The sequence below is a fragment of the Ovis aries genome, chromosome 11 (genome assembly GCF_016772045.2).
Source record: "Ovis aries strain OAR_USU_Benz2616 breed Rambouillet chromosome 11, ARS-UI_Ramb_v3.0, whole genome shotgun sequence".
NCBI lineage: Eukaryota > Metazoa > Chordata > Mammalia > Artiodactyla > Bovidae > Ovis > Ovis aries.
Genome location: NC_056064.1, coordinates 13,712,435 through 13,738,647, shown reverse-complemented (window position 1 = coordinate 13,738,647; position 26,213 = coordinate 13,712,435). Strand labels below are relative to the sequence as shown.

The window sequence follows — 26,213 nt, the reverse complement described above, 5'->3', positions numbered from 1 at the left end:
GGAAAAGTCCCGGCGCCTTGCACACCAGGCTGCAAGCTACTTGTTTAACGAGTCCAAAGGTCAGCTGAAGTTTGGCTGATACACGGAAGCGGCGCACGAATCTCTTCAGCCCCCCGGCGTGAACACCCTGGACCCCAGCGTCCCGGCTCCCGGCTCGGGCCTCGGGCTCTCGGGTCTTCCTGTCTCACTCTCACTCTCTCGGTTCCCCTCCCCCGCGCCCCCCCTCCCCACTATTTGCATCTTGCCGAAAGCCGGGCCCTCCCCGCTAATTTGCATATCTTATATGGCCTAATGGTGGCGATCATGGCAAGTTAGAAGTTTTCTGACTCCTCTCGGAGGAGACTCCGGGACCCCGGGGAGTAACAGGTGTCTGGAGGCTGAAGGGTGGGGGGGGTTCCTGGACTTGGGGCTAGCTTGTGAAACTCCCCTCCACCCTCTCTCGCACCCACCCGCCCGCCCCCTCACCCCCTTCTTTCTCTGTCCTTGGAAAATGGTGTCCAAGCTCACGTCGCTCCAGCAAGAACTCCTGAGCGCCCTGCTGAGCTCCGGGGTCACCAAGGAGGTGTTGATCCAGGCCTTGGAAGAGTTGCTGCCGTCCCCGAGTTTCGGGGTGAAGCTGGAGACGCTGCCCCTGTCCCCTGGGAGCGGGGCCGAGCCGGACACCAAGCCGGTCTTCCATACTCTGACGAACGGCCACGCCAAGGGCCGCCTGTCCGGAGACGAGGGCTCCGAAGACGGGGACGACTATGACACCCCTCCCATCCTCAAGGAGCTGCAAGCGCTCAACACCGAGGAGGCGGCGGAGCAGCGGGCGGAGGTGGACCGGATGCTCAGGTAGGCGCGGGCCGAGGTGCGGCGGGGTGCGCCTGAACACCCGGAGCCCCGGGCCCCGCGGCTGAGCCGCACGGCTCCCGACTGCTGTTGCCAAGCCTGGTTCCCACCAGAGAAGTCCCCGGGGGGGGGCGCTCCGCTTCTCTTCCAACACCTGGACCCCTCCCAGCCCCTCAATCGGACGGCCCGAGCCCCGAAACTTCGTGAATTCCTGCCCAGCCCAGCGCCCGGGACTGGCGGGGCCCTGCCGGCTGTGTTTGGGTTCGGCCTGGGAGAACCGAGTTTGCAGAGCCCTTGCCCACGCGGCCGAAGGTGCGAATGGGCGCAGTGAAACCTCGGCGATTCCCCAGTGCCGAGGCTCCGGGCCCTCAGGAACCCCAGGCCACAAGCAGTTCTCCCGGGGAGCCGCATCTGCGGAACCGGCCTGGGGAGCCGCGTCCTGCGGCTCTCTGCAGAGGGACCGGCGGCTCCGGGGCTGGGATCTGGGGGTCGCCTTCTCCGATGGGCGCTCTCGTCTGCAGCGCCCGCGCAAGCCCCCGAGGTTATCCGGGATCCCCAAAGCCCGTTTGGATCTGAGAAAGGAAATGCTTGCACGTTGTCGGGTTGGAGTGGACTCGCAAGGGGCAATGAAACCGCGTCTCTAGCAAGCGAGGGATCAGTGCGTTCAAGCCTCCAGTTCGCCGTGGATTTGGTGGGAGAAAGGAGGGCGTTCCCGGATCTCGCCGCTGACACCCCGGCATCCCCGGGGAATCCAGGCAGGCCGGTTGCCCAGAGGTCTGTCTCCCGGCCCCGGGTGGTTTGCTAAGCCTTTCTGAGCGGCCTAGGGCTTTGACAGCTTGTTACTGTCGCTCCCAGCCAGGCTACTCTGGGACCGAGACCCTCGCTTGGCCTCGGACCCTCCAGCGCCGCAGTCCCCAGGCAAGGCCAGGGCCGGAGTCGCGCCCGGGACCGGGGCAGCCCGGGTCACCCGCCCGCACTGGCCGTTTGGGATGCGATATGACCTTGCATTTGAATTTGCTACCTGGGGACCCGGCGGCTTACTCTCTAGCAAAACAATCAGGGGAATTTCTAGATTTTTTTTTTTTTTTCTAACTTCCCGAAAGTCTGTTGCTACAGTTAGTTCGTAGGGTTTGAGGTTCTTTCTTGCCTAGCGGTTGCCCCCTTAGCGGCGGTTTCTCCCCGGCCCGGGCTAGGGGTGCAGGAAGGTGAGAGGGGTCAGAAGAGAGCGGCTGGGGTGCCGGGGCGGGCCGGAGATTGACCCCGGGCCGGGAGGAACCGCCGATGTCCGGCCGCCCGGCACCGGGGCCCGCGGGGCCTAGGCCCATCCGCCTGGCCGCAGGCACCCGCCTTCCAGCGGGGTTTTGGAAGAAGAACCTGGGGCGTCCCTCGACACCCAGCCCCGCGCCGGGTTAGACGTGGCAGAGATGTAATATAAACTGAAGCACGTGGAGTTAGGGTGTTATTAATTTATTTCTATAAATCATCAACAGAAAGATACACAAAAAGTCGTGATTAGGTTGAACGGAGAGGCGGGTTATTCATTGGTGAAGTTGTAAACGCGGCTTCGAGAGGGAAGGAAAGCAGAAAGCGGCCTCGCGGGGCTGTTCGCGGCTCTCAGCACACACGCACCGGGCTGCCCGGCCCTCCCAGGAGAGCCCCCGCGCCGCCCCGCGCCCCGCGCCTGACCCGGGCTGCCCCGGAGGTCGCCGACGCCGCAGGCCGGGCGGGCACAGAGCCAGGCCGGCCCTGGGCTCCGGACCTCAGCGCTCTTCGCTGCGCAGAGCTCCGGGCTCCAGGGGGCGGAGAGCCAGGCTAGGGGGCCCAAGACCCCCACCGGGGGCGGGGGTGGGGAACACACAGGACAGGCCCTAAGGTTTCTCCTCCTTTCCCCAGCGGCTGCTAACTTCCCTCCCCCACCTTCAGGAGTGGCCAGACTTGATTAAAGTAATTTTTCAAGAAATCGCCAGCGGTCCCCAGGTCACTGCGCAGTTGGCTGCTACACGCCAGAGGCGCGCACTCCGCTTTTGGTCCACCCTGCTCCGCTAAGGCGGAAAGAAAAGAACAGGACAAGTCACTTTGGGGAGCGGCTGGCCGCTCTTTCCATCTCCAAGAAGAGAGAGACGAGGAAAGCGGGTCGGGGCTGCGCGCTGCCGGTTCCGGCCCCGGCTCTAGGCTGGCGCGCGCGGTGAAAAGTTGGAAAGTTGGTTGCTCCCCAAGAAGCCCCGGTGGAGGCTTCTTAAAGAAGAAATCGCGGCGATCGGAGCCGGGGTCCAGGGCCTCTCGGTTCGTGGCATTGTTTGGAAAGGAGCGTGCTGGGCCGACCAGGCGGGCGCCGAGGTCGGGCGCTTGACACCTGCGCCCTGAGGACAATGCCGGGCGCCCTTCTCCCGATCCGTGTGTTTACCGGGGTTGGGAACCCCAGATCACTGGCTGTATTTTTAAATTTCAAAACGCAACCGACTCTTGGGGCTCTTGCCGGTGAATCCATGAGAATTCTGTGGTCAGAGCTATAAAGGTGTAACTACGCCATCTTATCCCCAGCTCTGGTCTTTAATGCGGGCTGAAAGATTTGCTATCGTTTATATAGTTTCCCTGGCCTTTTGTTTTTTGTTTTAAACCTTTCCAGTCGTTAAGCTAATTCACTTTTTCCACGGAATTATTTACTCTCAGAACATTACACTATTTCGGTTAGGTTTCTTAAACACAAAAAATAAATGCTAGTAAAAACTTTAAACAAAATCAAAAATGTTAAAGAATCTGTCGAAGCAGCATTACCTTTAAAAACCCAAATACTTTTTCTAACTTTCGAAGCTGTTGTTGGTATCTGTTGAAGGTGTTTTTTTCACCCTGAAAATACTGTGCAAGTATTTAGCAGAAATAAACTTTTAAAATGAGTGCTGATGTTTACACAGGCATGTTCAAAATGTTACATTACTTTCCTCTTACTCAAGGTGAATTATCCATATTTGAAATGGACACAGTTCCTCATTTTTTGTTCCTGTTTTTACTTAAATATTGTATTACTTGGAAGTACCTTTATAAATACTTGAGATATTAAGCTATATGTAATTTTGAGTTTGCATTTATCAAAAACATCTCTATCAAAACTTGTGTTCTCATAAATTTAATATCAAAGACTTGCTAAAATAATCCCAATTTTTCAAATGCTTACAAAAATCTGTTTAATTACTAGGTTAAAAAAATTCATGACACAAATGTGATTTTAGTTGACATAGACATCATCTAGAAATAAATCACTTATTTCATCTTCAACTGTATGTTTTTTCGCCCTCTGTTTTGCCCTCTGAAATTTTGCTTATTGTTACCTCTGAACCTAATTATTCCCTTCATTTTTTTCATGTTTTATCAGGCTATTATATACATCAACATACCATAATGGGATGCTGGGGTGTTTTAAGTTAATGATGTAGCTGCCTTAAACAAATAATACATATGGATATGTTGCTTCAGGAATATCTTTGTTCTATATTGTGCACTCTTCTCTTAATTTTTGTTTTCAATTAGATCGCTCACTTTTAAGCCACCTATTCAATAAGCAAGAAAAGATATTGGCAAAGTTGAAAACATTTGGAATAAATTCAGAGGCACTAATACATTGTTCTAAAGAAGTTTTTTTATTACCTGTGTTTATGAATGAAATGAACTTAAATGAAAAGTTTAAGTTCTTACCCCAACCTTGGAAATTTATGAGAAAGATTAACTTCCAGACACTATTACCCTATCCGAGGAGACACGTAAGAATACATGAAAGAAAGATACACAGTAAGAATAAGTAAGAAATAAAGTAAGAATACACAGAAAGAAAGTGGCATTTGGAATCACTCACATCGTATTCAGAAATTGAAATTATCCGTCTTTCTGTGTGGTCTTATTTGGGAGGCGAGGCTGTGAAGAATTTTTTGATTTAATTTTATTTGCCTCGCGTCAGTGCAGTGATTCCTCAGCCCCCCAGGGGAGGAACATCATTTCTTAAAAGTTTTCTGAAACTCTGAAAACTGTTTCACATTTGGCTAAGATGTCCTCCTTGCTTCTCCAGACGTGGTCACTTAGGTTTTACTGCCATTTAATACGCAAGAAGCGGAGACGCCCATCCCAAAGGGAGGTGATGTGGGAGAAGTCCAGGTGAATCTGGAGATGCTGCCTCCTATTGTGGGGATCAACCAACCTAGTTACAAGCGAATGACACCCCTGCTCTCTGGTGTGCCTCTTCCTTTCAAATCTCTCACATTCCAGGAAAGTGAAGGAAAGCAAAAGAAACAAACAAAAACGTAAAACAAAAAGAAACACCCAGGAACTTTTCTTTCTGCTTCCAGAGAGGGAGAGTGCTGGGCTTGCTTTCCTATTACCGAAGCAAGGAAATCATCTTCCTCTTTATCCTCCCGATCTCAGTTGAAAGAAATGGAGTACACTATATGGGAGCTTTTACCCCCTCTTTTGTCCAGGCTCTATTTCAGCCTCGCCTCTCTCCCCAGGATGTCACTTGGGCAGGAGAAGAAATAGGGGAAGGTCAGAGTTTTGCACAGAGTTTAAGTAAAACCTCTAGAAAGAGGATATTGTTCCCGTCCTCTTCCACCAGCATCCTAACCCTCTGCTTAATCTGCCTAGCGAGGACCCGTGGAGGGCTGCCAAAATGATCAAGGGCTACATGCAACAGCATAATATCCCTCAAAGGGAAGTGGTGGATGTCACCGGCCTGAACCAATCACACCTCTCCCAGCATCTCAACAAAGGCACCCCCATGAAGACCCAGAAGCGCGCCGCCCTGTACACCTGGTACGTCCGAAAGCAGCGGGAGATCCTCCGACGTAAGTGCTTTCAACCTGCCTCTGCCTCAGCCAAGACTGACCTTTGCCCTAACTCTGACCCCTGTGGGATGCCTCAGTTTCCTTCTCATCAACAAGGTCTGCGTGGTACTTGGCAAATATAAGGAAGCTGTCAGGTGGATTTGACTGCCCTGCAATGGGTTGGCTTATGTCGTTTTCTTCTCCCAAGATGCCCTAGTCCCCAGCCAGTTGATCTGACAAGCCCATCCGTGTGCGTAGCACACCTTGAATATTTTGGTCCCTGCTTCCAACATCTTTCTCTCTGAAACCAAGTAGGTAACAGCAGAATATTGAACCCAAAGTAAGCCAAGTATCTTCTCGCTGGATCAGACTTCCCAAGGAAGACATTTAGTAGCAATCAATAATATCGATCACTACTATTGTTATTTTCCTTCTCTCTTGAAGAGTATAAAAAATAGAAGGCATTCGTACAGATAGATATGTTAGGAACTTGACCCTGGTGTTTGGGAGGATGGGGGGCGGGGTGTACAACTGAGTTCTGAAGCAACTTAAGAAGCTTACTCACATTTACCAAAATTGGTAGAGCTTTGAGACCCCAGTTGGTGAGGCTGTCAGAGGAGGAATCTGCTTCTGGCTAAGGCAGGACTCAGTAAAACCATCTGCATCTGCTACTCTGAGTGATGAATTCTTATCCTTCCCATTGTCTTTCCAAAATTTCCTTTCTGTCCCAAGATATCTTCCACACAATAACCCTGAGAGACTTTTGTTTGGAAGGCTAAGGAAGTTTGAACTGCATTTGAATGATAAAAGTATCAGTGACCTAGTGTTTTTATTTTAGGAAAATTGTACTTTTACATTATATTTGGATTATTTCAATCCAGCCCTTTTTCTAGGAAAATTTTATGTAAGTTTTTGCTCTTCCCACATACTCTCCCCTGGGCTGTGGGCTTCTCTGTCTTTGTTAAGATATGAGTTTCCACCACTTTCTGGGCTGAGTGTTTCCCATCTTACTAGAGGACTACTTCTAAAAATCACTCTTGTTTTCTGTCACACACCGCCCTGAATTGATGGTTTCAGTATTTATTGTCTCAATGTCCATGGGCTGGAAAGGCCTTCAAAATGCAAGGAAAGGGCTAGGGGTTCACCTTATATTGCAGTGATTTGCCCTTTTGCTTGTAGCATTGGATAAGTTGGAGCTTCCCTGGTGGTTAGATAAGTAGATTGTAAGAAGCACAGTGAGAGCTCTTTGCTACTGAGAGGAAGAGGCCCCTTTTACACTCTGGGGTGATCCACCATCCATGGTGACTGTGTCTTTAAGAATTTGTGTGTCTGACATGAAGCAACTCTCTGTAATTCCTGTAAAGCCCAAGAAAAATTTTCAGGAGCTGTAGTCTCCAAAGGCCAGGGAACCCTTGGGATGCGCTTTGACTCCAATCCAAGCCTCGGGCATCACCTCCCATTTGAGTTGCCTCTCTGTGTTCTCTGAGATTTCCCTCAGAAAGATGGAGGCAGGAAAGATCAACCAAAAACGTCTAAAAGATAGAAGTCCCAGAAAGGTTCTCAAGATGCTTGAGAATGACATTTTGCAAAAATGTATGACCATCTCTGCAAAGGATTTTTCAATTATTGTTATTATTGTTTTAAAGTTCCATGAAACAGAAAGCTTAAGAAGCATCCTTTCATTCTGTAAATATTATATGGGCATCTATGAGGTGCCAAGTACTTGCTGGGCTGTGAGATACACAGGTTCTTTTCTCCAGGGACTTACAACCTAGTAAGGAAGATGAGATGTTTGAATAAATAATGATAGCTTTCTAAGAGCTGTTATAAAAGTGTACACAAGGGACAGCCAGAGGAATTGCTAAATTGCCTAGAGACATCATGGAGGGCTTCCTGGAGGAGGTGTCATTTGAACCAATTCTTGAAGGTTAAATACAAGATATACCAGCCCTGGATAAAAAATAGGAAGAGAGATGAATAAAAGAAGGAGACAAGTGGACAAGTGACAAGTGGCAAGTAGTAAGAGAGAATTGGGAGAATAAAAAAGACATGATAACAAATATTAATAAGAAGCTAAAAGTAATAAATGGTAATATTCATGAGCCTATCTTCACAGATAGAATCTCCTTGTCCAGACTGGCTCTTGAGCCTATAAAGAGATTACTGATGCCATCTTCTCCAATTTGATTTTTATGGGCAACAAACATTTTCTATGCACCACCCCCTGCCCTCCTGCCATTAATCTGGAAAGAAGTAGGGGAGAGTTGGTGGTGGGCGGAGAATGTGTGGGAGTCTGGTTCTTCAAAAAGGGCAGCCAACAGCCAGAGGCAGCCCCTACTCTGTGGGGAGCTGCGAGTATGTCTCACACCCACCACAGGCAGAACTTCAGGAGTAGGTTCTGTTACCTCCATCCAAGGCCAGTTGGAAGGTTTTCTGGGTGTGTGCTTTGGGTTTGTTTTTAGTGAGAGGTGATGTATATGGGGCATCACCATCAAGGGTTGTGAGTTCAGTGTCTACAGGCTAGGTTCACATCCTGGCTCCTGCCCCTGCCTCTAATCGGTCTGAACCTCAAATTTCTTCATCTGTAAAATGGAGATAACAATTCTTCCTAAGAGAGGTGTGAGAGTTAGTTGAAGGGATACATTTGGAGGACTTTGTATAATGACCTCACTGTAGAAATGGTTCATTACATGTTCACTGTGATGACAGGTTATCTCTTCACATCAAATGAGGAAGCTTGTATTGATCCTGGGTCCTTGCGATTATCCGTAGTGGCTTGGGCTGGTATTCATGACAACTCCACAGGACCACAGGGAGGAGAGGAGACACTGAGACAGACATCCACTGAGCAGGGGGCTTCCTTCTCTCCCTCTGATTGTCCCAAACTCCCTGCACTTAGATGGCTGCCGTGAAGACCAAATAATACGGGAATTGTAAAAGCGCTTTGAAAAGTAGAACTTTCCTGGGAATTTGGGTGATCGTCATTGTCATCACCATCATCCTGACCAGGGGCGTATGTTCTAAAATACTCTTTAGGGCCCTTAAGTCCTCACCAGGCCCATTCCACAGGCAGAGAAACTAAGGGACCAGGAACTGCATAACTTGCCTGGGACCCTCATTATCCCATGGAGTCGGTGACTTCCTGCTAGTAGATATGGCAGAGATACTCTCAGGTATCTAAAGGAATTATTGGGAACCAGTGAAAACAGAGCCCAAAGTGGCCTGAGAATCTTCCAAAGTGGATGGGGCTCCAATCAAAGGTTCCAGTGGCATACTGTCTGTCTGCCAAGGACACAGCTCGTTAACTCAGCTGATCAACAACTAGTTAAACAAAAGCCAGCACTACTTGTATCGAGGGTCTAGGCTTTTTAGGGACCCACCACTACTTGATGGGCCAAAATGGAAACGGATCTTCAGATCTCGGCAAGTTCCCTATTGCTAGAGGTAGGTAGGTGGAAGGCCGCACGGTAGGGTGTTATGCACAGGATTCAAGCTGTGGCCTGACTTTGGACCTTGAGAGTTTTCTGAGACATGCAGGGATGACTCCAGGAACCGAGAAAGAAAAACATCAAGGTCCAGAACACGGGGACCAGGAGTTAGGAAATGAATCTGTTAGGGGGTCCTTGCTCAGCAGGGTGCTTGGCCTCTCTGCTTGTTCATCTGTAAAACGGAGTTGATACCATGATGGGCTCTGCTTCATGCAGATGTAAGGAAGAAAACAAGGAGGCTGCCTCTTCCATGAGTGAATATCAAATCTCATTGCAGCCACAGAGGCTAGGGGACCACCACGGAGTGATCTGTCATTTTTCATTCATCCTATCAAAATATATTGAGGGTCATGATATGCCTGGGTCCCGGGAACTGGACTGTCAGGGGGCTCCACACCATCTATATTTACTTGTCTCCAATTCTTAAAACACCATTCTTAAGAAAGTCCTGTGTTTGCCATCTCTTCCACTTCCCATCTTTCAAATGTGTGGGCAGGTGTGTAAGACCTTTCCCTATTGGGCTGTTCCCCTCATAAATGGAACCCTGTACACACACACACACACACACACACACACACACACACACACACACACACACACACACAACCCTTTGCCTTTGAGATGATGAGCTCTAAAGAGCTGCTGCTTATTTTTCCAATACAAAGTTTCAGTTATATTTATTTCAAAGCAATAGTCAAAAGGTTTGCGGTTTGGGGTTTTTCGAAGAGCATAACATAATGTGGATCCCTAGGATCTATGAGTGGAGAGAGCTCTTTTCAGCCTCTGAACATTTTGTCTAAGTGCAAACTGTACCTTTTAACATTTTTCCCTCTAGACCTGAGACTTGGTGGAACTCATCTCCTTGACATCAAAACACAAGACTTCAGGATTCAGAGTGTTGCTTCATGTCTGAGAGCCAGTGAGCCAATGAAATAATAATAATAATAAATTTTCCTGAGAACAATGGTCAGCCACGTTTGAGCTCCTCCAAAGAAAGGAAAGGGGTTGGTTTTGGTGGAGCCAACAGAAATGGGCAGTGAGGGGCCTGGGGTGAGCCTGCCCCCACCTCTGTATTCCCACCTATAGTTAACAGCAGACCCCAAAGCTCAGGGGAGAGACATAAAGGTATTTTTGTCCATTGATCTGTCTGTCTGTCTGTCTGATCTGCTGAGTGAAGGCTACAGACCCTATCAAATCTACTCCTTTCTCTTTTCAGAATTCAACCAAACAGTCCAGAGTTCTGGAAATTTGACAGACAAAAGCAGTCAGGATCAGCTGCTGTTTCTCTTTCCAGAGTTCAGTCAACAGAGCCAGGGGCCTGGGCAGTCCAATGACGCCTGCTCTGAGCCCACCAACAAGAAGATGCGTCGCAACCGGTTCAAGTGGGGGCCCGCGTCCCAGCAAATCTTGTACCAGGCCTACGACCGGCAAAAGAACCCCAGCAAGGAAGAGAGGGAGGCCTTAGTGGAGGAGTGCAACAGGTAACGCCACCGGAAGCTCCCCCAGAGCAGGCGGGCGAGCACAGGGACCTGAGCTCCATCCCCTCGGTCCTGGAATGTTGAGACACTAGTGGTGCTGTGCTGAGTCGCTCAGTCGTGTCCGACTCTTTGCCACCCCATGGACTGTAGCCTGCCAGGCTCCTCTGTCCAGGGGGATTCTCCAGGCAAGAATATTGGAGTGGGTTGCCATGCCCTCCTCCAGGGGATCTTCCCCACCCAGGGACTGAACCCAGGTCTCCCACATTGCAGGCAGATTCGTTACCGTCTGAGCCACCAGGGAAGCCCACTTAGCAGCTAAATGTGGCTAAATCGGGCTTTCCTAAAGTGTGTCCCGCAGAACCCTCATTTCAAGTCATTAATCAGTCTGAGAATCATCATCTATATACTTTCTCTTAGCAAGTCACAGTGTGCATTCCTATATTAAAGGCTCTGAGAAGTCCTGTAGTCAAGAAACGCACTTCACTTTACTGAACTGGTTGTTAACCAGGGGATGTCTTTCTGTGGCATAGCCCTATGAGCTGTTATCCCAGGGAATGATGGAGAATGACGGTCCAAAATATGCCAATGAAGGAGAGTCATGCATTTGATCCCCCTACAGACCAAGGGAAAGCTATTCCTTAGCCACAGACTGTCTTTGGGCTAGACCAAATGTTGGTTCAAAGGGAAACTTAGCAAGAGAGCAAGAATTGGTCAGAATTTCCTCCACTCTGCCCACACTGATTAGAGTTGGTTTTGTAGAGTTCATTTGTTTTTAATGACATGGCATTTTTTTTAAGCTTTTATTTTGTGTTGGGGTATAGCCGATTAACAAACAACATTGTGATGGTTTCAGGAAAACAGTGAAGGGACTCAGCCACACATACATACGTGTATCCATTCTCCCCCAAACTCCCCTCCCACCCAGGCTGTCACATTTTAAAGAAAACTATTAGAAACTCCTCTAGATATCCTTTAGCTTCATTCCTGCCCCATCTTCTCTGATTCCAACCTTCACTTTTTAAAAACTCTGCTCTTTGCTTTGGCTAAGACCTACGGGTTCCGTCTGTCTCTGGGCTGGACCAGCTGGGGAAGTCTGGCAGGCGCCTGGGGAGGTGAAACCATCTTCCCAGATGTGTCACAGAGTCCTCAGCTGTGCTCTGGCCCCCCCTGACGAGAGGGAAGACCCCCAGTATCCAGTGGTGTCTAAGAATCTCCCTCACGCCTGGCCCTGGGGTTTCCTCAGTGATGATGACTGGAGACCAGCTATCTCTGCTGTGTCCTCATTCATACCTCACCCAGCCTGCCATTTGGAAGGGATTCCTATTGTGTGGAATCTGGCTTTCATGGCACCCAAACTCTGGAAGACCAGAAGTCATTTCAGAGGGCTATGGAGGGGCTCAGACTAGGCCAGCAAAGGAAATGATCTTTTGTAGAACAGGAAAAATAGTCACATATGGTGTCAGGAGGCTCACCTGAACCTTCCTCCTGAGATGTCTGCCCCTCACCTTCCTCTCTTGTTCAGAAGCCACACCAAAGGCTAAGCCCCAGACTTCTGGGGCCGTGAGCCTGCTCAGAACCTGGGTTCTACCCTGCTCCAGCCATCCAGCCATCTCATCAGATAACTACCCAGGCTGGCCATTCCTCAGGCCTCCCATACTCTATCCTTGGCCGCTTCACACTGCGTGCCAGCACCCACCCCCCTCCATGAGAGTATGCATGTGAGCTCAGTCACTCACTCGTGTCCAGCTCTTTGTGACCCCACGGACTGTGTGTACCTCCCTAGGCTCCTCTGTCCGTGGGATTTCCCGGGCAAGAATACTAGAGTGACTTGTCATTCCCTTCTTCCGGGGATCTTCCTGACCCAGAGATCGAACCTGAGTCTCCTACCTGACAGGCGGATTCTTTAACCACTGAGCCACCAGGGAAGCGCCCCCGCTGTCATGCACCTGGGGCCAATTGCCAGGGGGCCTCCCCCCACCCCGACCACCCTCCCTTACCGTCTCCCCTCTCTCCTGTTCTCAGGGCAGAATGTTTGCAGCGAGGCGTCTCCCCCTCCAAAGCCCACGGCCTGGGCTCCAACCTGGTCACTGAGGTCCGCGTCTACAACTGGTTCGCAAACCGCAGGAAGGAGGAGGCGTTCCGGCAGAAGCTGGCCATGGACGCCTACAGCTCCAGCCAGACGCACGGCCTGAACACCCTGCTCTCCCACGGATCCCCCCACCACCAACCCAGCACCTCCCCTCCAAACAAGCTGCCAGGTAAGCAGGGCCCAGCCCCACCGCTCGGCAACCCGACCTTCCGGCTTCTCCCCCAGGGGTCTCATGATGTCTCAGAAGAGGACATGCTTTGGGACGGTCCTAGGGCTGGCTTCCTTCTGCTGCTGAAATGTTCTCATGAGAGCTGCATGCAGCCGTGGTCAGGTTTCCTCTGCATCTTTGCTCGGCCTCCAGGGAGCCCTGCTCCCCATTCTTTTCCAGGCTCTTTCCGTGTGTGTGTGTGTGTGTGTGTGTGTGTGTGTGTGTGTGTGTGTGTGTGTGTGTGTGTGGCTGCTGACTCAGCAGATCAGGGCCACCACCGGATGAGACGGAGCAGCCTGTCTTGTCAGTTTCCTGGGTCCACACCGCTGGCAAGTGCATCCCCAGGGCTCTCCAGCTGCGGCGGGAGGAGTCCAGGGGCCTCTGGGCAAGGACCCCTCTGCTTGGGGATGTCTGTGCGCTGCCAGAGTTAGGGTAGGGTTGGTCACATGAAACCTTGGCAATGATGAGTTGGTCAAAATCGGCTGAGTACCTACTGTGTGCTGTGTGTGCCAGGCCTCCCCCAGCCTGGGTGAGGATGCCCCTGTCCTGGGGCGTGGGCTTGTCGGGACGGAATCCCACACCTTCCTTCCTGGTGGGAGAGCACCCCATGTGCTGAGGGCCGCGTGGGTCCTTCCGGGAAAGCTGGCTTCTTCTTAGTGTGATGAGTTTGCTGAGGTTGGTGTAGACAGAGCGTGGTACAGTGTACTGCCTGCTCGGGGAGGGGTTTGCAGAAGGAGCCGAGTGCCACTTCCAACTCCGGGGATGGTTCTAAACTTCTCTGTGCCCTCGCCGGCTGGTTGCCCTTCTGCTGGGAGAGGCCTGAGACTGGGGAGCTGACCTGAATGCCAGGGGCACTGGCTCAGAGTCCCCACCTGGACCATCTACAAGCATCCATTCCACACTGCACCCCCACCCCCCACACTGCAGCCATGACCTCCTCGGGGGTCTCTGTCCAGCGTGAAGCCTGGGCCAGGGATGGGCGCTTTTCTGGGTGCTGTTGCCACTGAAGTGAAGGGTTCAGCCACATAGGAAGAAAGTTGGGGTCACTCCTGAGAGGCAGCGAAGCCTGCAGATGAACACTGGCCCGACGGCAAAGTAACGCAGCCCCTCTGCGGTGGTAATCCACAGAGCTGGAGCTGAGAGCTGCGGGGGGCGTGGCTGGGGCCAGGGGCGTTATTGAGAAGACAATGGCCATTGTCCTGGGACCTGTGATCTCCACACCAAAGTCAGGGAGCCTGCAAGCCAAACAAAGGCCCAGCGGCTCGCTGACAAGCTGGGGTTGTGGTGAGGTCACCACAGGGTCGTCGGCTTAGGCGTTCTGTATAGTGACAGGAGACCCAGAGAGGCGGGGCTGGAGGGGCCAGAGCAGGTACCAGGGCCTGGGCAGGGGTCCGGGAAACACCCGAAGACACCGCCGATCGATCGGTCTCAGAAGGCACGTCCCACTGGAAGTGGATTCTCCGGAGTCCTTGGAAGTTGAGACCGTGTTATGTATCAGGGAATGTTAGAACTGGGAGGTACTTGGAAGAAGGAAATTGAGGCCCAGAAAAAGGTAGTAACTTTGCAGAGTTCCCCAAAGTGATGGTAGTGGAACAAGGTCAAGAACCCAGGGCTATAGAATCCCACCCTGTACCTTCCTGCAGCACAGACACACGCTGAGTGCGGGCACCAAGCTAGTGGTGAGTAAGACATGTGTGCATCCCTGCCCCTGGGGGCTTCCAGGCTAGTTGGGAGGCTGGCGTGGAGAACTGCTGGGGATCAAGTTTATCTTTGAGAGTTTTGTGCCCCTTTGTAGGGAGGAGCTGCTATCTATGGAACGATAATTATGGGCCACCGTATATTTTTAGTGCCTACCTTTCTCTCTCCCTGAATTTTAACTCAGTTCATCAAGATGGTCCACACCCACTAGGGACTGATTCTCTGGACTTAGTTTTGAATTCTGGTTCTAACCCTCATAACCTGCAGCACGGCCAGTTCATAGAACTTCTCTGAGTCTGGGTTTCCTGTCTGTGAAATGGAGATAGGGTACCTACCACCTGGGGTCCACGTGAGAATTCCATGAGAGACTGTGAGCACCGTCTTTCCCAGTAAACCATAACCGTTGTTTGGTATTGTTTAGTTGCTGTTGTGTCTGACTCTTTTGCGACCCCCATGGACTGTAGCCCGCCAGGCTCCTCTGTTCATGGGATTTCCCAGGCAAGAATACTGGAGTGGGTTGCCATTTCCTTCTCCAGGGCATCTTCCCAACCCAGGGATCGAACCCACATCTCCTGCACTGGCAGGAGGATTCTTTATCACTGAACCACCAGGAAAGCCCAAACCATAATGACTGTCACCGTTATCATTACCGGACTGCCCTGGTGGCTCAGACGGTAAAAGCGTCTGTCTACAATGCGGGAGACCCGGGTTCAAGCCCTGGGTTGGGAAGATCCCCTGGAGAAGGAAATGGCAATCCACTCCAGCACTATTGCCCGGAAAAATCTCATGGACAGAGGAGCCTGGTGGGCTCCAGTCTATGGGGTCGCAAAGAGTCGGACACGACTGAGTGACTTCACTTTCACTTTCACTTTATCGTTATCACAGAAAGCTAAACAAGCGGTCATGGCAAGAGTCAGTTCAGTTCAGTTCAGTCACTCAGTCGTGTCCAACTCTGTGACCCCATGGACTGTAGCACACCAGGCTTCCCTGTCCATCACCAACTCACAGAGCTTGCTCAAACTCATGTCCATCAAGTCAGTGATGCCTTCCAACCATCTCATCCTCTGTCATCCCCTTCTCCTCCTGCCTTCAATCTTTCCCAGCATCAGGGTCTTTTCCAATGAGTCAATTCTTCGCATCAGGTGGCCAAGGTATTGGAGTTTCAGCTTCAGCATCAGTCCTTCCAATGAATATTCAGGACTGATTTCCTTTAGGTTGGACTGATTGGATCTCTTTGCAGTCCAAGGACTCTCAAGAGTCTTCTCGAACACCACAGTTCAAAAGCAGCAATTCTTCTTTAGAATTGATGTTCAGCTTTCTTTGTAGTCCAGCTCTCACACCCTTACATGACTACTGGAAAAACCATAGCTTTGAGTATAGGACCTTTGTCAGCAAAATAATGTCTCTGGTTTTTAATATGCTATCTAGGTTGGTCGTAGCTTTTCTGCCAAGGAGCAAGCCTCTTTTGTGACAGGCAGCAGGAATCTATTTCCTTTTCCGTTTTGCACATTGAGGCTGGGGTGCAGGATGCTACACCCCAGGAGGTGTCCCCGTCATCAGCTCCCAGGGTGGGCAGCACATGGGCTGTGACCGTCTCCTGGGAAGTGTGCCTGGGGCCACCCAGATGTCAGGCTGAAGCCCAGCGCTCAGGGAAGGTTTGGTCTGCGCTTCTCAGGATATACTTACTTCCCGTCATGGTCCCTGAAACCAAGGTATGGTCTCTAACCAAGCCCCAAACATACCTGGATGCAGAAAAGAGCTCTACAGTGGCCAAGGAGAAGCGAATATCCAGACTCCAGACTCCCAACTTCTAGGGCTGAGCTGGGGAGACAAAGTCCCCATCCCCAAGCCCCCACCTTCCCCCCTCTTTCCCCTCCAAACCCCAATTCCCGAGCCAGGAGGACAGGAGGCGCCTCGAGATGCATCTTCCCTTGACCCTTCTCCCTGGGGAGGAGAGCATCTCTTCTGTACCTGAGCCCCCGCCCTCGGGGCCACGCTGACAGCGCTGTGGCCCCACTTGCCCACGGTGACCACAGTGTGACCCTGGCCCTGGAATGTCCGGCACAATAGGGGTGGCAGGAGGAGCCCTTTGCTTCTGTCAGCGGCCGATTGGTTACAAGGTGCCCTGCAAGCACATGGTCAGCAGAATCAGCTGTTTTCAGCGTCACCCCTCCCGGCTTTACAATCACACGCCAGCATGCAGCCCAGCGTTGTCATGGCTTTGTCTCCCTCATGCATGCTTAATTGACAATTAAGTTGGGGCTTTGAGCAAGCCTGGCTGCCGCTGATGGGCCTTCATCTTTCCAGGGAGCGTCACAGGGGCACCCTTTGTTTGCTCTGCTTGGGGGCCTGGAGTTACTGTAGCCGGCTGCCAGCAGCCATTCATCTTCAGCCGGGAAGGCCTTTATCTGCAGCCCCCCATCCCAGCCCTCGCCAGCAGGAGCTGTCCCCGGTTATAGGCCCTGTGACAGCCCATTCTGAGGCCATTGAGCAGGCCCGGAGTGATGGCCCCGACCTCCATTCTGGAGCAGAATCAAGGGAAAGGCCCCCCAAAGGTCAGAGAGCAGGGCTGTGGCGAGGAAGCGGACTGGTTGGAGACTGGTGCCTGTATTGATCCGCCCGAGGAGGAGGAGGAGGTTGGCGTGGGATGGAAGCTGGGCCAGCCTTGGCTCAAGCCCTGGGATCGGCTACATCATCTCTGGTGGCCTTGCATACTGTCCCCTCTGCTGCTGACTGTGGCGAACTTACCCAGCTGCCTCCAGCAAGGTCTCCTGGCCTCCTTGCAAGAGCAAGGGAGGGGCAGAGGTCTCCATCAGCCTTCACTCACCCAACACCTGACCTCCTGTATCACCTTTCAAGGAGGTAGAGGCTCATTCTCCTGGAAATAAAGGGAGTCCCAGAGGCGAGAAGAAGCCTCGCAGGATAGATTCCCTGAGCCCCAAAGCCTCTTTACCCAAGAGGAGATGTGTCTTTCTTTTGTGTTGTTGTTTCATTATCATTTTGCGTCTTTATTTTTGGCTGTGCTGGGTCTTTGTTGCTGTGTGGGTTTTCTCTGATTAAGGCAAGCAGGAGCTACTCTCTAGTTGTGGTGCAAGGGCATCTCTGGAGGCACAGGCTTGAGCAGTTGCGACTCCCAGCCTTCAGAGCACAGGCTCAATAGTTCCCTGGTGGCTCAGTGGTCAAGAAGCCACCTGCTAACGTAGGAGACACGGGTTCGATCCCTGATCTGGGAAGACACCACATGCCGTGGGGCAACTAAGCCGGTGGGCCACTACTATTATAGAGACGTGTATTTCTGTGGCTGCTTGCTCCTCCCTCCCTGCAAATGCTATTCCTCCCTCTCCTAGCCCGGGGGCTGTCCTTGTCCCGCTCCCCACCCTACCATGGTCAGATCAGAGCTGGAGAACCAGAGAATCCTGCCTCCTGCCTCCCCCTCACCCCCTGTTACATCTCCTTCTAACTTGCCTGCAGAAATCTAACCCTGGGTCTTAGACTAACCAGATCCTGGGTCAGGACATCCATGTGGTCACTCTGACTTTCCCTGACAGTGGAATCTACAGAATCCAAGGAAATCTCAAAAGTGCCCAGTGGCAGGGTTGTGACTAACTTTGAATAACCAGCTAATGCTGATTGAGCCCTTCCTGGATACCAGCCCCTGGGTACTTAAATAAGATTTACATCATCTTATTTAATCCTCACAACTTCATAGGATAGACACTGTCTATATCCTTACCCTATTTTATAATCAAAGAAGGTGAGGTGTTTAGAATGCAAGTTATTTTGTCTAACTTCCCCAGTGGCTCAGTGATAAAGAATCTGCCTGCAGTTCAGGAGACGTAGGAGACGCAGGTTCAATCCCTGGATGGGGAAAAAATCTCCTGAAAGATGAAATGGTAACCCACTCCAGTATTCTTGCCTGGAGAATCCCGTGGACAGAGGAGCCTGACGGACTAAAGTCCATGGGATCGCAGAGAGTGGAACACGACTGAGTGACTGAGCTTGCATGTACATAGAGTTCATAAGCGGCACAGACCGATTTTGAACGGATTCCCCTGACTTTCTCTTTGCATTACGCAGATGCTAAGCACTTTCAAGCATGGAAATCAAAACACACGGGATCCTCCCACAGTTCCTTCTTCTCCCACATTCTTACTATTCCTCTTTGAATGACAAAGGGTCTTTAAGGGTGGGGTCTCCCAGTCTGGCTATTTTGCGGCTTCCCCGCCTTATCCCACCCCCACCCCTGCAACTGTTGCCCCTGACCAAGGTGGATTCTGTGCCTTGCCCAGGGGAGAAATCAAAGCCCCCTCTTCTACCACCCCATCCCCATCTGGGTGGGGATTTGAACTGCCCTTGCAGTCGGCACTGTCTGGGGCACTAAATGCCTTAACAACTTAATGGGGCTTTGGAGACAGTGCAAGCACCTCGGCTCACCTCTGGAGTCCCGCCCACTCCCTGGGCAGCAGACAAGCGGAGGGGGTTTATGAGGGCAGTTGTAAAAATATTCATCTCCGCAGCAGCAAACCTCCCCATGGTAAAGAAGCCCCATTGTCCCTCCGTAGAAGCTTCTTTTCATTCAGAAGAGAAGTAAACCCTGCCTTGAGTCGTCTGCTATTTTAGAAAACATGTTTATAGAGATGCGGAGTTCCGGGGTGGCAGGGCTCCAGTGTTCTCCTTGTAGGGACTTTATCTGACTGCCATTTTATCTGTTGAATTCAAAGGTCATTTTATCTTGCGGGTACCACCCCATCGGCTGCCACTAGATTGGGGAAGACAATCAGGATATTAATGAGATTAAGAGGCCCAGCCTTCAGAGCATTCTGCTGGCAGCCTCCCCCTGATAGCGGGCCAGCCCTGGTCTGCATACAAAGAAGCGCGGCTGCCCAGGCCAGTGGGGCTCCAGCCTCGTCACAAAGGGGCCGAGCAGACACTGGAGTCCTATCTCTGAAGCAGCCCTACCTGCCTGCCTAATCCCCCTGAAGAACCCTTAGGAATTCAAGGACTCCTTGCTGCCTCCCGTGGGGTCCTAAGGTGGAAGGAAGCTGCCTGCAAGCACATTGCCCCTGCCTGCAGGTTATGGGAGAAGTGTCCTTGGAATCTGTTTGTTAAAGGTTTGATGGAAACTGACAAGAACTGGGAGAGAATTTAACCACCAAGGGTGCAGAAAGAGAGAGGCAGGGAGCTGTGCAAGGTTTGAAGCTAACTGCTTGCCTGGAAAATCCCATGGACGGAGGAGCCTGGTGGACTGCAGTCCACGGGGTCGCACAGTCGGACACGACTGAAGCGACTTAGCAGCAGCAGCAGCAGCTTGATAGGAAACCGCAATATCAAACAGGAACGGGGAGGGGAAAAAAGCATAGATATGTATATACCATAATGTATGTACGTATATTTAAAATCTAGCCGCAAAATAAAGTCAAACACATTCAATCCTGGTTATCATCCTAGCTGTTCATAAGAACTCTGCTACAGGACTTCCCTGGTGGTCCAGTGGTTAAGAGTCTGCCTGTCAACACAGGGCACACAGTTTCGATCCCTGGTCAGGGGAGATCCCACATGCCTCGGAGCAACTAAGCCCATGCACCCCAACTATTGAGCCCACATACTGCAACTACTGAAGCCCGCGTACCTAGAGCCCGTGTACCACAACAAGAGAAGCCACCGCAACCGGAAGCCCACTTAGCACAGCTAGAGAGGAGCCCCACTCGCTGCAGCCAGAGAAGGCCCACCTGTAGCAGCGAAGACCCAGCTCAGCCCCTCAAAAAGCAACTCTAGTGTTGAACCTGGCAAACTTTCTGTAAAGAGCCAGATGGTGACTGTTTTAGGCTTTCCAGGCCATACTGTCTCAGTCACAGCAGCTCAGCTCCGCCTTTGGAGAGCAAAAGCAACCAGGGACCAGGTGTGAACAAATGCACATGGCTGTGGTGGGGATTAACATGTTAATTTCCTGTGATTTTTGTGTATCACAGAATACTCCTTTTTTTCTTTTTAAAAACCACTTAAGGATATAAAAACCATTCGGAGCTCATAGTTCACACAAAAACAGGCCGCTTTGGCCTGCAGACCACTGTTTGCTGACCTATGCTCTAGGACAATGGTTCCTAAATCTCACCGCACCTTAGAATCAGCTGGAGGACTTCTAAGAACCCCAGTGGCTGGCTGTGCCATAAATGCCTGACTATCAACAACACTGACACTTAATACATGCTAAAGATACTCCAGGCTACGGTTTTTTCCAGTAGTTATGTACAGATATGAGAGTTGGGCAGTAAAGAAGGCTGAGTGCAGAAGAATTGATGCCTTCTGACTGTGGTGCTAGAGAAGACTCTTGACAGTCCCTTGGACTGCAAGGAGATCCAACCAGTCCATCCTAAAGGAAATCAATCCTGAATATTCATTGGAAGGACTGATGTTGAAGCTGAAACTCCAATACTTTGGCCACCTGATGCTAAAAACGGACTCTTGGAAAAGACCCTGATGCTGGGAAAGATTGAAGGCAGGAGGAGAAGGGGACAACAGAGGATGAGATGGTTTTGAATAGCATCATTGACTCAATGGGCATGAGTTTGAGCAGATTCTAGGAGATAGTGAAGGACAGGGAAGCCTGGTGTGCTACCACCGTTCATGGGCTCTCAGAGTCAAACAGGACTGAGTGACTGAACAACAACAAAAAAGATACTCTAGGGAGATGCTACTATAAATTTAGTGGGCATAGCAACAGAATCATGAGCTATGGAGGCCAACCCGGATTCCAGCCTCAACTTGGCCACTCATCAGCTGTGTGACCCTGGACAAGTATCTGGGATCTCTAAGTCTCAGTTTCTCGATGTGTAAAATGGGGGCATCCACTCACGCAGATGGTGACTGCAGCCATGAAGTCAAAAGACGCTTACTCTTTGGAAGGAAAGCTATGACCAACCTAGACAGCATATTCAAAAGCAGAGACATTACTTTGCCAACAAAGGTCCGTCTAGTCAAGGCTATGGTTTTTCCAGTGGTCATGTATGGATGTGAGAATTGGACTGTGAAGAAAGCTGAGCACCGAAGAATTGATGCTCTTGAAGTGTGGTGTTGAAGACTCTTGGGAGTCCCTTGGACTGCAAGGAGATCCAACCGGTCCATTCTGAAGGAGATCAGTCTGGGTGTTCTTTGGAAGGAATGATGCTAAAGCTGAAACTCCAGTACTTTGGCCACCTCATGCAAAGAGTTGACTCATTGGAAAAGAGTCTGATGCTGGGAGGGATTGAGGGCAGGAGGAGAAGGGGACGACAGAGGAGGAGATGGCTGGATGACATCACCGACTCGGTGGACGTGAGTTTGAGTGAACTCTGGGAGTTGGTGATGGACAGGGAGGCCTGGCGTGCTGCGATTCATGGGGTCTCAAAGAGTCGGACACGACTGAGCGGCTGGACTGAAGTGAACTGAACTCATGCAGATGCCAAAGGATTAAATGAGATAATATATGTAAAGCGCCCAGGATGTAGCAGGCTCTCATAAATGGTACCTATTAGCAGTCCTTGCAGAGCTTAGTGGTTTGGGTTATTCCTCTTTCCTTCTGTTCCTCTTATCTTTTGATCTTGACTTTGAGACAATTTTCGTAGTTCTACTAGATAATCATCTTGGTGTTTGCGGCAGACTCAGGCTGACTTCTTGGAGTAATTGGGTCTGAGGAAGGCTTTCCTACTTCCAGGAAGGACTGCTCTGTGATAGCCATAGGGCGTTTCCAGCACCGTGGGCTTCTCCAATGACTCAGCAGTAAAGCATCTACCTGCCGTGCAGGAGACAGGGTTCGATCCCTGGGTCAGGAAGATTCCCTGGAGGAGGAAATGACAGACAACCCACTCCAGTATTCTTGCCTGGAAAATCCCATGGACAGAGGAGCCTGGTGGGTTACAGTCCATGGCGTCACAAAGAGTTGGATTTACATGACCGAGTGACTGAGAACACATCCATTGCCATAGGTTTCAGTGGACTGATGCTAAACAGTGAGAGAAAGCTGGGAAGAACCATGGATGGCCATGGGGTACAGGGGGGTCATGACCATGTGGCAAAAGGTCAGGTACATAAGATGACCCTGAATTTCCTCCACCTAATAAGGTATTCCTTTCCTTTAATGAAAGATGTGAGTACCCTTGCTTGTTGGTAATTAGCCCTGGAAACCTGCCATTTAGAAGGGGTGTGGTGCTTTCCTGGTGGAGGCCAAATCTGAGAAGCTTCATGACCTTTGTTCTTAGGAAGGAAGCTCCCCAAACTTCAGGCCAAAGAGCAGTAAGAAGGGGTTGGGTGGACGCGGTTCCCGCAGGGAACGCCGGAAACCTCAGATACTCCCGAGGGCTGCATTTCTAGAAGCAACGTTCCTCTACCTGAGCCATCTGCTTTAAGACGCCTCCCTAGCACCCTCCGGTGTGGCTTCAGCAGCCCTGTCCAAACCATACCTGTGTGAGTTCAGCCATGGAGGAGCTTGACCAGCAAGGCTCAGTCTCCGCAATGCTCTCGGGTAGTCGAGAGATTTCTCAGGACGGGTATACTTCGTGTCCCTGCCAAACTGGAGACACACTGTGCGCGTAGACGCTCTGTGGTGTTTAATGACTTTTCTAAGGGAAGCCCACATCCCCCAGGCGAGCTGGTCACAGGCAGTCCCTTGTCAGGACCGTGCTCAGAGGGGTGTGTCTGGGTAGCAAGGTGTAGCACCCCAAACAAGCGTGGGCTTGCATTGTGATTCAGTCACTGTCTGGCCATTTGGCCTCGAATGCGTGACTTAGCCTCTCTGAGCCTTGGTTTCTTCATTTGTTAAATGGGGGTCATAATATATATCTCCTTCAGGCTATCATGTGAGGCTTAAACATGATAAAATGCATCCAGCACCCCCACACGGTGCTTGACCCGGAAGGAGTTATTGGGTTGACTCAGGTACCCTCAGGGCGTCAAGACAGAGGAAGAGCTTTGGTTTTCCCTGAGTTCTGGACAAGGCTGTGGTTTGCAGTTTCACCCTGGAAGAGTTTCCCTTTTCATGAGCCCTGCTAGTCATTTGAGACATCAGGAAGAATGAAACTCAAGTATTGACAAGATCTGTGGTTCTCAGATCTGCTTCCCAGGCCACATCAAAGTCTGGGGAGCTTATTATTATAAAAGTACCTATGTCTCTGGGGCTCCCCAGATGGCTCAATGGTAAAGAATCTGCCTGCCAATGCAGGAGATGCAGGAGACATGGGTTCGATCCCTGGGTGAGCCCTGGAGGAGGAAAGCCATTTCATTTTCCAGCTTTCTTGCCTGGAAAATCCCATGAACGGAAGAGTCTGGTGGGCTGCAGGCCATGGGGTCGCAAAGAGTCGGACACAACTAAACAACTGAAAACACGCGCAGACCTGCATCAACTTCTTTTAGAGTCAGAATATGGAATAAGCAGACAGGCAGGGGAAGTTTCAACAACTCCCTAAGAGATGTGGGTGGATAGTCAGGGCTGGACATCACAGGCTAGATGGGACAAGGCTGCAGTCTAAAGGGGGTGGAGGCAGTCCTGAAGGTCTCCTGTTGAAGTAGAAGAGGTGAGAGAGCTGGTCTGGGGGCCCTAGACTAGGATCCAGGAGCCCCGAGGCACTGAGGAGCAGGGGTGACCTTGGGCCAGTCGTCTAACATCTCAGAGATTCTGGCCGAGGAGACCTTTCAGCTCTGACAGGTTATTATTTGGAGACTAGGGCTCCGGGGCTCTGCTGTTCGAAGCTGCAGAGGGAGTTTGGCCATTGTGATATTTTATTGTTAAGCTCATACCTGCCTCTCTCCCTCCTGGTCACCCTCGCTCCCTTTCTCCTTCCCCATTTCAGGAACTGTGTGCTTTCCACCTTTATTAGGGACCATTAGAGCTTTACAGCTCCAGCAGATTGGGTGGGGCCAGTCACAATAAACAGATTTATAATGGGTATAAACGAGACACCTATAACTGCTGAAAATTAACACTTTCAGGGCCTTTGAGTGGCAGCGTGCCTGCCCAGGCCTTCTGGCCCTGCCCGCTACCGGGGGCATCTTTGCAGTTGGCACCTGTTGGATCGGGCTGGCCGTGAGGCCCAGTGAGTCCTTGCTTAGCAAGGATGGAAAACCTCTGGACAGCATCTCCCATTTGTGAAACATCAGTTCACATGGTGGATACAAAATAGGAGCTTAATTTATCTCGGGATGTCTTAGGGATGGAAACAGAAATGAGCCTTTTCCTCCTTCTTTTTGAGACTCCTATTTCCAGGTGGAGAGTAGGGTTTGCATTCCTACCTGTCAAAGACAGAGAAACAAGCTGAATAAGTCTTACTCTCACCATGAACAAGGTCGTCCCCGAACCCGCTAAAACTCCAGCTCACCCAGGAGGGAGAGAGACAGATGCTGAGCTTAACATGCATGCCAAGTAAGAGAAACGTGGGCTGTGCTGACATCTAAGCCTGAGCTGGCTTTTTTTCACCACTGAGTTTCCAGCCCACAGCCCCATGCCTGTCACATAGTATACCTTCCATGTGTTTGTGGACTGACAGTATCTCTTCCAGAGAGCTTCCTATCCAAAAGCCTCATACGTAAATGCCCTGCTTTATAAGTCTCTTATTCACTTTCAAGCTGAACGTGAAATTACTTTCATTCTATTCATAATGTATGTACATATTATTATATAAAGCATATTCTCCCCTTTCTAGAAACGATGCCATTCAGCTCCACCTCCATGAATACTGCTTAACTAAAGTATACAGTTCACCAAAAAAAATCACTCACTGGTAAACACTACCAGGAAGTTTTCAAAGAACAGGTCATTATTCTTTCTCCCTTAAGTTCTAATTTAGCTTCTCCTGGTTTGGTGTACTAGCTTGGATTACTAGTTCAGTTTAGTTCTACTAGACGACTTCCTTTTTCAAAAAATTTGTATTGGAGTATAGTCGATTTATAATGTGTTAGTTTCGGGCGTACAGCAAAGTGAATCAGTTATATATACATGAAAGAGTGAAAGTGAAAGTCGCTCAGTCGTGTCCAACTCTTTGCGACCCCATGGACTATAGAGTCCATGGAATTCTCCAGGTCAGAGTACTGGAGTGGGTAGCCTTTCCCTTCTCCAGGGGATCTTCCCGACCCAGGGATCACACCCAGGTCTCCCGCCTTGCAGGCGGGTACACATCTATTCATTTTTGTAGAATCTTTTCCCATTTAGGCCATTACAGAGTACTGAGCGGAGTTCCCTGTGCTACACAGTAGGTCTTTATTGGTTATCTGTTCTATATATAGTCGTGTGTATTTGTCAGTCCCAATCTCCTGGTTTATCCCTCCCTCCCACCCCTGGTGACTATAAGTTTGTTGCCTACATCTGTAACTCTGTTTCTGGTTCGTAGGTAAGTTCATTTGTACTCTCTCTCTTTTTTTTTTTAAAGATTCTACATATAAGTGATATCATAGGATATGTGTCTTTCTCTGTCCGACGTACTTCACCCTAGATTACTTCCCTTTATCATCTCTTACCAGCATCCCTTGGGGCAAGAAAAGAGCAAGAATCACTCTTCCTGAGTTTCTGTTGAGCTACTGAGGTCTAGAAAAGGGATGGGACTTATTGCCTACCAGTCATCTGGAGAGACAGTAAGGAAACCAGGTAGCTCT

General features: G+C 50.6%; 1 protein-coding gene across 6 annotated transcripts in view; it reads left to right on the top strand.

Annotated features, from left to right (window-relative positions):
- The first annotated feature begins 313 nt into the window (after positions 1-313).
- Positions 314-26,213, top strand: part of HNF1B (HNF1 homeobox B) — a 63,001-nt gene continuing 37,101 nt past the window's right edge. For 3 of the 6 annotated variants that reach the window (XM_004012441.5, XM_060395223.1, XM_012185295.4), the window contains exons 1-4: positions 314-834; positions 5,458-5,657; positions 10,419-10,605; positions 12,625-12,860. In XM_004012441.5, the coding sequence (XP_004012490.2) occupies positions 491-834; positions 5,458-5,657; positions 10,419-10,605; positions 12,625-12,860 (967 nt within the window). In that variant the 5' untranslated portion in view covers positions 314-490. Of the gene's footprint in view, positions 835-5,457; positions 5,658-10,340; positions 10,606-12,624; positions 12,861-26,213 lie in introns of all 6 variants that reach the window. The other 3 variants (XM_004012440.5, XM_012185296.3, XM_012185294.3) reach the window with 1 other exon arrangement.